Source organism: Zosterops lateralis (assembly GCF_965231275.1).
Source record: "Zosterops lateralis genome assembly, chromosome: 6".
NCBI lineage: Eukaryota > Metazoa > Chordata > Aves > Passeriformes > Zosteropidae > Zosterops > Zosterops lateralis.
In genome coordinates this window covers 20,514,958-20,528,712 of record NC_139761.1, presented here as the reverse complement: position 1 = coordinate 20,528,712, position 13,755 = coordinate 20,514,958, and the positions used below count along the sequence as shown (strand labels likewise).

At 37.4% G+C, this 13,755-nt stretch overlaps 1 protein-coding gene across 8 annotated transcripts in view; it reads left to right on the top strand.

Annotated features, from left to right (window-relative positions):
• NRXN3 (neurexin 3) overlaps nt 1–13,014 on the top strand; it is a gene marked incomplete at both ends in the record, with an annotated part of 894,319 nt that extends 881,305 nt beyond the window's left edge. For 4 of the 8 annotated variants that reach the window (XM_083864468.1, XM_083864469.1, XM_083864473.1 and 1 more), the window contains one exon: nt 12,089–13,014. In XM_083864468.1, the coding sequence (XP_083720594.1) occupies nt 12,089–13,014 (926 nt within the window). The remainder of the gene's footprint in view (nt 1–12,088) is intronic. The other 4 variants (XM_083864470.1, XM_083864472.1, XM_083864471.1 and 1 more) reach the window with 1 other exon arrangement.
• Nucleotides 13,015–13,755: the final 741 nt, after the last annotated feature.

The window sequence follows — 13,755 nt, the reverse complement described above, 5'->3', positions numbered from 1 at the left end:
TTGCTTTGAAACTTAGTATTTAGTTCTATTTATCGATAATCTATTTGTTACTTGTCGTATGCTAAGCATTAGTTTGGCTGGATGTCTGGAAAACACTATGAAAGGTAAAAGCATGCAAGAATGAACACGTTGTTTTGGGAGCTAGTACAAGCAGGAGGAACAGGAGTTGTGTTGCAGTGGACAGAACTCAAATTACGTGGGATTGAGTGTGTTAGGGAAGAGAGAAACTGTCAGCTTTAATGGAACACAAGGACATGAAGTTGTGTCAGGGAAGTTCAGGTTGGATATTAGAAGAAAGTTCTTCACCCAAAGGGTGGCTGGGCCCTGGAACAGGCTCCCCAGGGAAATGGTCACAGCACCAAACCTGACAGAGTTCAGGTGTTTATACAATACTCTTGGGTGCGTAATGGGACTCATCTTGGGGATGGTGCTGTGCAGGGTCACAAGCTGGACTTTGATAATCTTAGTGGATCCCTTTCAACTCGGCATATTCTGTGATTCTGTAATTCTGTGATTCTGTGACTACAGTGGTAAAAGACATGGAAGTTCCAGAGGTCCGAATGAACCTGGGTACAGTAGTGCAGTCCTAGATCCTAATTTATCATCCATCTTTCATATTCTTCTTTAACACAAACACACACACAGAGAAATGTACATTACCTTCACTTTTTTCATTTCCTTTAAAATCCAACTTGAAAGCAAAAAATAGTATAATAAAACTTTATCACTGAAGTCATTGAACAAGGGGCTTTTTGTATAATTGTTTCCCTGTTGACATATGGATTTTTTTTCATTTGAGAACACTGGCTATCAGCTCAATCCTTCAAGCAAGAAACTTGTAAGCTTTGATAATACAGATGTTTATACTCCCAGTCCTTTGATCTACTTTAAGTTTTTGAAAACAAATGGAGGAAAAAAAAGCTGCATTAGTTATGCTTTTTAGTCTTTGTTTTTCTGAGTAATAATTTGCTAGGTGTTCAGTAATAAAATAGTATCTTGTAGCTTTGTGTGGAAGCATTTAGGATCCAATTTTCAAATTAGGACATCTAGTTTTGGCAATTAACAGCCAGAATTTTTTTAAAGGCTGATGAAGGTTTTCCCAGCCTCAACAGAAATTGCTGGACCCAGATTTTCTGAAGAATTCTACTTCTATTCAAGCACCTCTGTGTTGACCAAATAAAAAAACTGTTTAGCACCCTTCAAATCCTCTTGTAAGGCTAACATCAAGATTTCCTTTACAAAATCTTGTCATCTCTTTAAGTGTCTCTGGCTCCAGTTGTGGTTCTCTCTTTTGATCTTTCAGGCAGTAAAAGGCTTTTCCAGACCCTCATGCAATGAGTTAGGCGTTTATCATGAAATAGGGCATAAGTGTTTTCTGGAGAGGCCTGACATAGACTGCACAGTTGGCAACCAGACCATGCCTTACAGTCTGTTTTGCATCAAAGAGAAGGCACTCAGTTCTGATGTGCTGAAGGGGGATATTTCACTGCTCTGAAAATCCAGCTGCAAGTCATGACAAATACTGATTAAAATTCAAAGCTTAAATGCCTCTTTGTGAAACTCCCTAAGTACAATTAAACCAGAGGCTCAGAATCCTGGTGGAGAGTGATGTCCAGGGACACTAGCCTTGTAACCTTGCCAAACAAAATCTCCAGTGAGGTCTAAAAAAGCCTCACTTCTGCAAATTTTTTTCCTATTCCTAACCATTTTTTCCCAATCCACAAATGAATCCCCCAATCTTCCAAAATTTTGCTTCCTGTAACCTGCATGTTTTGTCCCTGAGATAACCCTGACCAGGTTTCCCCTTCCATTGTTTGACCTCTTCCCTTCCTAACACGTTTACCAGAGGGATGTAGGAGATAGGTCCAGTGTAGCCTCCCAGCATAGGCATGGTACATTCCAGCTACAGCTGCACTGTGCTGTTCATCAGTGCAACCTCATCGCTTCTGAAGTAGAGCTCTTATATAACTCCTCTCAGAACTGGACAGTTTTCAGTAATACATCTAAAACCAACCCAGGATATTTAATTTTTGTGGGATTTATACTTATTTAATATTCCCCAGAACTAACACTGATCAGTGGCTTTAAGAGGTGCTCTTGCTCCTCATGTTAATAAGTACCAAAAATCGTATCTATTTGATATCATATCTACACAAAAGTACCCCTGGCTACCTCCACAGGGAGGACATCCCAATTACTCCCAGAAATTCAATCTCAAGATAGCTCCCACTTCAACTGATTGGTGGTACCATGACCTTATGATGACTTATGGAATGATCTTGCTGACATTCCTGATGCAAAACTAAGGTGTATGCAGTGCTTACAGCCTGATTTTTCCACCTCCTGGAAAGACTAATCTTAGGCAGGGTCCAGAGCTTTATATGTAACTTTTTTGTCTTTTAAAACACCAAACAGGACAGTTTGTTTGCCTGGGGTCCTGAGTTCCTTCTTGGAAGGACTCTGATATCTAGGTGATGGTCTTTATACACAAAAAATGCAAATATCATATGTGTCATTAAGGAATTCAGAGGAAGCTGAGGACCCCTCTAGGACACACAGTATCTGGGATACAGTTTTAGGAAAGAGCCAATTAGTAGTATCTTCTTGAACTTTTAATACTTTTGTAGCATAGGAGAAAGTAATCTCTGTCTTAATGCTAGGCAGAAAAATAAATGTCACTGATTTCAGGTGTGCCTTAGATAATTAGAGTCAGAACAAGGGATGGAGTCTGGTGTATTGAGGGAATTCAAATAGGTCACAGCCAGGGTGAAAAGTTTATCCTAGCACAGCTTATAATTTCTCCTCACCCTTTCCCCTTCTGACCTCCCCCAGAAATGCAGAGATCCTGCTGGAATGTGCTTTGCCCTTTCTGGAGAGGCATGGATGGTACACTCCCTGTCCACCCCTTCCCTTCTGCCTGCCCGCCCCCCAAATCCTTGCTTGCTCTTCTGTTTTTCTACTTTCCCTAAATGCAACTTACTTTAAGCATGCATTATTATTAACATCCTACAGTAAAATTAAGCTATTATATAACCCATTTGTCGATCTCAGCCAATTTCTTCTATCTTTTTCTATGTCTATTTATGACGTACATCCAGGCTGCACGTCTTTTTCTTTTTTTTTCCTCCTCTCCATGTTTATTTTAAAACTAAGTGATAAAAAAGATGTATTAAAAAAAAAAGCAACACTCAAGGGTGGTGGGGTTTTTGGCCAACATTTGAAAACATATTTGAATGGGAGGGGGATGGAAGGAAAGATGATCCAATCATTTTAAAAAAAATGAAATTATGAAAGTGTCCCTAGACTGCTTTGTCTGTTCCTTTCAATGTGTGCATCTGGTTTGTCCATCTTTGAAAGTGTGTGAAATAATTTTTTCTTTAAAAATAAAATTTCGAAATCCAGCAATTGTTCTTATTTCCCTTCTTCCTGGGAACAAAGTTTTCTTCATTTTTTGCTTTTTTTTTTAGTATATCTCTACATTGTTATATTTTGATGTATTTCTTTTCAATGGTTGAATTTCTATCTTAGATTTGGTTTGTTCCAATCTAATAATGAAAAAAAAAACAAACAAAACAAAAGAGTTATGAATTGTTTTCTGCAATTTTTCCCTCTATTTCTGTCTTTAAGTAAGGAACTACTTCACTGGCAGAATCCTACAGCTGTATTTTTGAGATTCTCTAGGGAATCTGAATATAAAACCAGTCTAATTTGACAGTGGGGACGGGGTGTGCAAACACAGTCTTTACATTTGAAACAGTACATTTGATGTACTCAGGAAATGATTGTCTCAAATTACTGAGAATACTGATGTCAATTTGATGGACTTCAGAAAAGATGATTCTTGGAACAAGAAGGCTGTGGGTAGCTACAGATGAAGTTGTTCTAATTCCAATGCATAAAACTAGTTTCCTTGTTTTTTTTGTTTTACTCTCTGGTTATTATTATTATTATTACTATTATTATTATTAGTTTATGTATTTTACTGCTATTTTTAGTAGGGAAAAGTCTTAACTGTTTTTATAATTTGAGAACCTTTAATGAAAGTGTAAATATTAATACTATAATTATTAAATTTTTGTAACTTGCATGTTGAAGAAGTTGCAGCTTAGGGTTTGTGAGATTGTCAATGTTAGAGTTCTGTTCTTTCTTTTTGTTGATGGGCATGAATATGCTCATTTGTTTTTGTATATTGCCCATCCCTTCCTTACAGCCAGAAGCTCTAATGCTGCTAGATCACTCCGTACCGCCCTTACATGGACATGGCAACTGACTTACACATTCACTCCCATCATCTTCATCTCCTGTGTAGTACACTCATAGATTTTACACTCCCACTCCATCCACCCTAAGCATTTTTTCTTCCCATAAGTTCCCCTTCACCACCCCTTTCTTTAGCATTGTTAAAATTTTATGTGCAGTCATCCATTCCTTAAAACACACACACACAAAAATTATAGAAAAAAAGAAAATGTTTAAAAAAATATATATCAAATTGACCAAAAAGACAAAAAAGTGACAAACTTTGCTTTTCAAAAAACATTATATGTGTAGATATGCAAACAAGCTAAAGTAAATTCAATAAATTGTACAGGATTTTTTCAACTGCAATATGCTAACAACTTTACATAAGATAAAAAAATACAACCAAAAACAGCAGAAAAAAAAACCCAACAAGTTCAAATCTGTTAAGGTGCAAGATTTTTTTCTTTTCATGTTATGTGGTGTGGATGTATGTGTTGTTGCCTCCCTGTATCACCCTTTGTTGTAAAACAAATATATTTAAAAAGAAATAATAAACATTTTGCTAAAAAAGTTTTTAAGAAACAACGCAAAAAAAAGCAAGTTACAAGAATGTGGCAATGCTACTTGTCCAAGAGCATTCTTACACAACTTTCTTTTGTAAATTTTTCCTTTCATGCCAAAAAACATGCGGGCAATTTGTTGATGTAAGTTGACTGTTATGAAATCAATGTGGTATGCTTTCTAAATATTTTTATGTATTTTTGGTTACCTTTTTTTAAAGGATTTTTTTTTTTTGATTTTCATAATTTTTTTCAGTTCTCATAGGTTTTGATCTTTCTTTTGCTGATAAAGTGAATTACTTGTTCTGTTTTTCCTTTCTCTGACCTTGTTGCTGTGGCATTTTTATTTTCTAGTGTATGGTTTTGTTTTAGGAAAAATATATAAGTTTATTTATTTTTTTAATCAGTTTGTATTTGCCTTTATGTTATGTGCTCTTTGTATATTGTCGATTGCCATATTGTATTGTGCATAGGACGGGGGGAAGGAGCCTGAGGCAGTCTGGTTCTATTCTTTCTCAGTCCCCCTCTGGAAGCTTTCTTTCCCTTTGCCCACAGAAATCACCAGTAATGTTACTTCTTTTCATGATACTTAAATTGTATTTAACCTGGTGGTGTAGCCTTCATGTCAAGTTAAAATTTATGGGAATTCTTTAGCCATTTTGGTACCCCTCTGGATTTTCCTATTGCAGCTCTACACCATTCTTACTTTATTCCCATTAAACTATTTATTTCTAGCAAATTTTTTCATTGCTGATTATATGCCTGATGTCCAGTCTAAATGATACTCTCAAGTGTACTCTTACCAGGTTAGTTACCCACCATATTAATATTAGTATCAGACTTGATAGCATCATCCAGAAATGATGCAGACAGATTCTGAATCACTAAAATTTTCTTACTACAGCAGAGGTTTTCAGTAGTTTCTTCAAAAGGCAGTGACTAGAACTATGAGAAATCTGTATTTCTTTGTAAGTATGTATGTTTTCACCATTTCTGTGCAGTAATGCTGTGCTCAGCAGGTATATTAGATTCAACCATCAAGTCCCTGGGACAATTGGTACTGTTTTAAAAACACAATAAATAATTATACTGAATAGGAAGCTGCCACCAGGTAATCAGAAAAGTTTAACCTAATGGTGGGAGATAGAAGAGGGCATGCCTCAATTGGTTCAGAGAAGCTCAGTGTCTGGGCACCAAAATACTAGAATCGCTCTAGAATTTTGCTTCTAGGCATGATGTCAAGACCTCTCTGGAAGGTTCTGTTTCACTAAAACTCTGCAAACATGACCAATAACTTACATCAGTGGCAGACAGCCCAGCATTAACTTGGGACTCATGACCTCTCAAACTATGTACCTTCCTGTTGCTCATGAGCCATCTGTTGGGAAAGGCTGCATTTACTCATGTCTTTTAATGTAGTTGGAGGGAGGAGCTTAGGAAATGCTTTTCAACCAACTCCACCAGAAATGCAGTTTTGTAGAATCACTTTGAGGACTATATCATCTCTGAAATGAAAAGGAGATATTTGAGATAAAGAGTTGCAGTATTCCATTGTGGAAATAATGTTTTTCTCTCTATTAATCTCTATCAATTGCAATTAATTCCAACTGCAAGAGTAGAAAATATTGAGAATGTTAGACTAGGGTTTGTGTTAGCATCATCTCTCCTTTGAATCAGAGACTATATTCTGAATAATTTCCTCTTTTTATCCTCAGAGGACTCAAAGCAGAATTAACTAAATATCATTAGACTAAAATTTATTAACTCAGTCTTTTAATAAGGAATTACTGTGTTGATACAGAGAGGGAAAGGGTAAGGAATAATTTCTCTGGCAAGTATTTCATATTAAAAATAGAGTCAGATTTCAGAGGAACATCAAAAGAATAGAATGAAAATTTCAAACTTTGGATGCGGAATTTCAAGTACCTGCGGGAATGGATGACTTGCACAGCCTTTATGGATGACATTTTAAAGCTCCTCAGTTGCAGCTGGAAAAGAGAGATACTATAAGGTGTGTTCCTTATCATCATCAGGAGAAGATTAATCTTTCAGGCTTCCTTTTTGTGTGTCTTTTGTCCTGTACCAGTTTGATACCCAAAACTCCACTGAAGTAGTTGTGGCTCCAAAGAAGAAAACCAGCGGCTGCTAGTTTTTCATGTTCTTTTATTTATCGTATTTTTTGGTGCCCTCTGCATTCCTGGCTTACCCACACCATCCTCACAGTTCATAAGGCTTCTATTAAATTTTAAACACTCTGTCTTTTCCAGTGGCAGAGGACTCCGACTGGAGCTCAGCTCCAGAGGTATGAATTATATATCTATAAATACACTCATAAAGCAAAAAGCAGGGCAGCTCCAAGGCTTAAGTAGACCATATATATCCCCAGTGCTCTTGGTGGTTTAAAGAAAAGCCCAACTCCATTAAAGTAGTATGTGTGTTAGATTAAAAGGCTAATTTTTAATTAATATATGCACACTTTCTGGAATGAGAAGGCCAAGCAAACCACTGGGCTGTTTGGTATAAGATTTGCCACCCCACAAACTTCAGTTCTCTCAGAGCCCCTTCCAGTTTGGTTTTAAGTTTTTTGGGGTTTGGGTTTGTTGTTTTTTCATCTACACGATTGATGAACAAATAAGTTTTACATCTATGTCACTGCAGAGGAAACAATTTTATCTGTTTCTCTTTTGTTAATTTCTTTAGCATTGTGTCATCAAGAGGAGCTTTTTAAAAAACATATTTCTATTCAAGAACATCTCTTCCATGCTTAGGGGAGAAAGCACAAAGTAGGTGAAGAATAAATCTGGAAAATCCTTGTGAAATCTTTGGATTGCTAAAATAATCCTGAACTCACAGCATACCAGTGAACACTTTTAGCAGGTGGTTAACAGCCAACAGAACAAAAAGGGGAAAGGAAATCTATAGCTACCAGGAAACAGCCTACATCATTCACACACAGATCTAAGTCTTACATGAATATTTGTTTGAAAGCCATGGCCCAAACTGGGTTGCAGCCTTGGTTCTTCTTTTTTTCTTGGTTTCTTTTTTCATAGCACAGAGCAATTTGGAAATTGAACCTTTAAGTTTTATTCAAGGCTGCAAAGCATTAATTTTGCAATTGAAAAATGGGTAGACATTGTGAGGAGAAAACTTGACAAACATAAAACCTCTCTCAAACATATTTCCATTCGAAATTGTCATGTAAGGTTTTTCAGGGGCTCCTCTTCAGCTTTTTCTAGAGGCCTAAATCTATAAAACATTTGCCTTCCACAGCAAATCGTTCAAGATCCAAATCCTGCATAAGATATTCTTGACAACCAAATGGCTGTTTAGTTTTTTGAATCTTTCAGTGTTTACTTTTAAATGGCGTGGGGCCTGGGCAAGGGGCACCACTACTCCACCATCAAAGGACCACTGATTCCAGGCAGCTTAATGCTCCCTCAGCCCTTTTTCTGTGAAAGGTGATTTCCCCTACACACACTCATAATTTGTTGGTCATTAGACTCCCTCTCACGTGTCTTACATGTAGAAATGTAGCACCACATACAGGCTTGTTTGCAGGTATGATATGAAAGTCTGCACTTGCTCCATAGATATTGCTGATCATAATTCTCACACTTTCCTGGGAACTTTTCAGGATTTACATTCCATGTTATGCTTAAACAACACATTTCTCTTATACTGAATGGAATTTTTATCATGCCATTTTTAAGGATGTTTTTATTCCTCTGTAAATCACATACCCCAGGAAGTATTCATTGTGCTTGCATCCTGTTAGACCTACTGCTTCAAGTTGGCTGTCAGTTTTGCACAGATGCCTAACAATGCAATAAAAGAGAAGCCAGATTTTATACCTAGAGTGCTTTTTCTGACTTACTGTCACACAGCTTTTTTTGGTCTCAGTTTCTTCTGTTACAGACAATAAAAAAAATAAAAATCAAAACATTATTACCACCCTTGCATCTACCTTTTGTGATACCCCACAAAAGTAAACATAACTAACTCCTTGCTGGAGAAGTGATTCCTAATGAAGGACCTTAAACAGTCTCTTAATTTCTTGAGTATGCAAGTAACTATAGTGTGGATCACTGGATAATTAGGAATAAAAACTAGTGACAAGATTAAATAATTGTATCAAAATTAATCCAGTGCTCCTGGTATGAAAGTTATTTCTCTCCTCACATACATGGAGAGATGAAAGCCTTGTAAAACTTAGACGTGACTCTGTCTTATTGCCTTCCATCCAACAGACTTGCTGGCATCGAAAAGCTCCATTATTTTCTTCATCACTTACATAAAACCCCACTTATCACAGCAAGTCTATCAACTTTACTTAATATTCCAAGATGGCTGTGATCATTTTTAGGGCTCCAGTAGTCTTGTTATTATCTCAAGTCCTCAATACTAACAAAAACTATATAACTATGACCTGGTTTTAAATGCAAAGGTTACTGAGGCAAAAGGAAGGTCTTCATATTAAATGTAAGATACATCTGATTCCTTCCAGAAAATTAATCATTAACAGGACCAAAATAACTTCTCTTTGGACAGAAGCTACCCAAATTATTGCTCCAATGGGTGGCAGATCAACTACATACTGAGGCTGTAGGCCAGTATAATAGCTTTTAAGAACAAAGACACTTCAAGGCTCCAGATGAGCAATTAAAAGCTGACAAACTTTTTTTTTCCAGTTGAGTGTCACAGATGATGAGTGAAAATCACAGATGAGTATTGCAATTAGCAAAATACTAATCTTAAAAAACTGTTTAAAGGCACACTAACTATCCCTGACTTTCTGGAACTTAAATTCCAGACTCATGCAATTTGATGTAATTCTCACTTAAATACTGGTTGGGGTTTTTTTTCATTTTTTACCAGGCTCACAGATGATCTTTCCCCCCAAGGCATACTCCAAGTTCATCCTGAGACCACCTGTTTGCATAGATTATAGATGCTCTACTCAAGCCATGGATAGGCCCTCTGGACACATATAAATCATATTACATGCTCTAGTTTCTGCATTGCTCAGAAAACAGCTCAGATGCATGAGCACAAAATGCAGTGTAACCATTTGGCAGACTACACTTTAGGGTCTTTTACATTAATTTTTTTTAAAGCTTGTAGTTTGGAGACATTGATACTTATTTCTTCATTCTCTCTGCAGTAACAAAAGAGATATATGAATATACTGAGGAAGCTCAGAAAACTAAACAAAATGTTCAAATTGGCCCTTCATATCTTAACTTAAAGTTAACAAGCTTTTCATGAAGGTATGCAAAGTATACCACATTTCTTATTTTGGCATAATTTCTACCGTGGTACCTCTGAGAGAATTCCGTCTGTTTCAATTGATTAAACTGTGTCACCACTTAGTTTCCCATTAAGGAAAAGAATAAGCCATATTGCTATTTCAGCTATCCAGATATAATCATACTGTTAAATACCTTTTTCAGTATATTTCTATCTTCAAAGTGCAATTTGTTCAAATATATTGCTCTCCAAATACATTTAGAAGGTATTTTGATTTTAGACCATATTCCCTATGGGTGTTCCATGGACATTACTGGCAGAATTCAATGGGAAACAAGTGCATGTAATATATAGGGCAGATCTGAGAGAGTAGAATTTTTGACCCTGATGTATTCAGCATTGTAACAATGCCAAACTGTTCATTAGCAGTTATTAATACATAACTAAAATCCAGAGTTATTTATTTAGAAAGTATAATTCCTTTTTTACATCCTCCTTAAGCAATGGTGAGTATAAATCAAAATTTCCTATGCATTAGGAATAGTTCTTACTGAGTTGCACTCCTTTGAACAAATCTAGATGATTCCCATAGTGTCAGCTGAACAATTCAATTTATATTTTAAGCTGCTTACTTAAATGGCTAGGCAAAGAAAAATTATCCAAGGGAAAAATTATACACAAACTTTCAAAACCAATATAGTTCACTTTAAAAAAAAATTGTTGATGACCTGTATGTCAGCAAAAGACTATATAATCAGAACTAAATTAATAAGATTCCACACCTTTTTTTTTTTTTTAGTCCACAATATAAAAGAGTGGAGTGTTAACTACCATAGACTCAAAAGTAGAGGTGCAGTCACATTATAATACAGAGACAACACAGGGCTATTACCCTAAAAGTAGCAATATTACTGCTCAGAATCCGAATCATAAAAATTATGCACTGATTTTCTCATTTCATTTGCAGCTTATATTGTTGTAGTGTACAAGTGTCACATCTATAGCTTTCTTGTTCTGCTTGAAGAGGAGACTGTAAGTCTGCCGTGTTTTCAGCCCTCTGTAGGCAGGTAACCGTCACGTTCGAAATCAGTATGACTGCAGGTGTCTGCCTATCAAGAAATAACAGTAGGTGTGAAGACAACTTCTGCCGTGCAATCCTGGACTCAAGTGCTGACTTGGTTCATCAAAATCCTTATTCAGTTTTTTTGTCAATCACAATAAAATCTATCTTAATTTTTAATCAAATTATAGTAAATGGACATGAAGAAGAATGGAAGATGAAGATAGCATGGCACTAGTAGCCCCAAAAGATGCAAGGAAAGGGACATTCCTAGTGTCAAACAGAATGTTAAAGAAAGATTAAAAAGAGATGAACATTGAGTAGAGCTCTGTACCTTCATGGACCCAGTAAGTACTTGGTTCTTATTCCATCCCTCACTTTCCTGAAACTTCCTACAATTTAAAATCCAGACAATGATCAAGAAGAAATGGATGAATGGAAAACATCTTAGGGAAAGGAGTTACTTTCTGCTTTAGAGGGTGAGTATATTAGAATGGCAGGGAAGAAATACCACTGTTATTTTAAATTAAAATAATCAGAAGAGAAAAAACTGGTAAGATGAGTGGTGGAAAATATATCTAGGAGAACACTGGTCTATGGCAGTCCTAAGTAATTTAAATATTCTTCTAACCAAATGCTAGAAAAAGATCAATACCAAAAATTGATGACCACAGAGTCACTTGAGAGTATCTCCAAAAACCAAAAAATTTGGGCCCACAAAAATCAGAGTATTTCACTATAGATACCTAGCGTAGGTAAGAAATGGAACGTGCACTTTACCAATGTCCGAGCAGGGTGGGAGGGAACAATGAAAGGCAGCCCCAGGAATGTATGTTGGTAGTGTAGCTAGAGAGAGAAAGCTGATCCCTGACACCTTTTCATAATGCCCAGATCCTCTCTCACCCTTAAGCGAACTGAAAATGGTGCATTGTGTCATTAAAATGTACTAATCTTCTTTTTTTTCTCTTTTCCATCCCAGGAGGTGAATTAGTTATCCCTCTACTTGTAGAAGACCCTATAGATATCCCTCCTATTGCTACTCGTGCACCTTTCATTACACTTCCCCCTACCTTTCGCCCCCTCCTCACCATTATTGAGACCACCAAAGAGTCCCTGTCCATGACCTCTGAGGCGGGGTTACCTTGCTTGTCGGACCAAGGCAGCGATGGTTGTGATGATGATGGCTTGGTGATATCTGGGTATGGCTCAGGGGAAACCTTTGACTCTAACCTACCCCCTACTGATGATGAAGATTTTTACACCACCTTCTCCTTGGTAACAGATAAGAGTCTTTCCACTTCAATCTTCGAAGGTGGCTACAAAGCACACGCACCCAAGTGGGAATCCAAGGACTTTAGACCTAACAAAGTCTCCGAAACTGGTAGGACTACTACCACGTCTTTGTCCCCTGAGCTGATCCGCTCCACAGCTTCGTCCTCGACTGTGATGGTTCCCAAATTGCCAGCCGGCAAAATGAATAACCGTGAGCTCAAACCCCAGCCTGACATAGTCTTGCTTCCGTTGCCCACTGCCTATGAGCTAGACAGCACAAAGCTGAAGAGCCCGCTAATCACTTCCCCCATGTTCCGTAATGTGCCCACAGCAAACCCCACGGAGCCGGGAATCAGACGGGTTCCGGGGGCCTCAGAGGTGGTCCGTGAGTCGAGCAGCACAACGGGGATGGTCGTCGGCATTGTGGCTGCTGCCGCCCTCTGCATCCTCATCCTGCTGTACGCCATGTACAAATACAGGAACAGGGACGAGGGGTCCTATCAGGTGGACGAGACGCGGAACTACATCAGCAACTCAGCCCAGAGCAACGGCACGCTCATGAAGGAGAAGCAGCAGAGCTCAAAGAGCGGCCACAAGAAGCAGAAAAACAAGGACAAAGAGTATTATGTGTAAAAAAGAATAATTATTTATATATAAATATATAAATACTTAATGAGATTTAACTGAGATATCAGAACCATTGCAGCGAATGAGATGATTGGGAGATATCGTTTGTGGGAAAAAGTATTGGGAAAAAATTTCAACAGTGACTGTTAATGTCTAAGTCATCACTTGGAGTCAGCAAACTTTGCCCTAATGTATTATAAAGCACACTTAGCGTTCTGGAGATGGCGCGCACAGCTCTGCTCTGTTAGTGAACTTGGACATCTCCAAATCTCCTCCTCCGCTGAACTTTCTGCAAAGGTAGAAGACTTCATGGCTTACTTGTTTCATATCTCCAAGTGAGTCTTTAACAATGTTCGTGATCCTTGACTGTATCAATAATTTTTCAGTTTACTTATTTAAAAAAAGAAAAAAAAAAGAAAGGAAAAAAAGAAAAAAATACAAACATTATTAAACAACAAAGAAATATTGAACAAACTGATCTGGCTGTGTCCAGCATACACATAATTTTTCGAGATTGGAGGAGGGGAATAAATGATTTTGGAGATTGTTGTTTTTTTGGTTTGGTTTTGGTTTGTTTCTTGGGTTGTTTTTTGTTTGGTTTCTTTGGTTACTTTTGGGTGAGGGAGGAAAGAGTGGAGTGGAGTGGTGTGGGGGGTGACCCAGGACATGACTCGAGAAGAAATCTCGGAAAAAAAATCCATAATAAATAAAGAGAGACTATTACCGTATATGAACTCAAAAGCTACC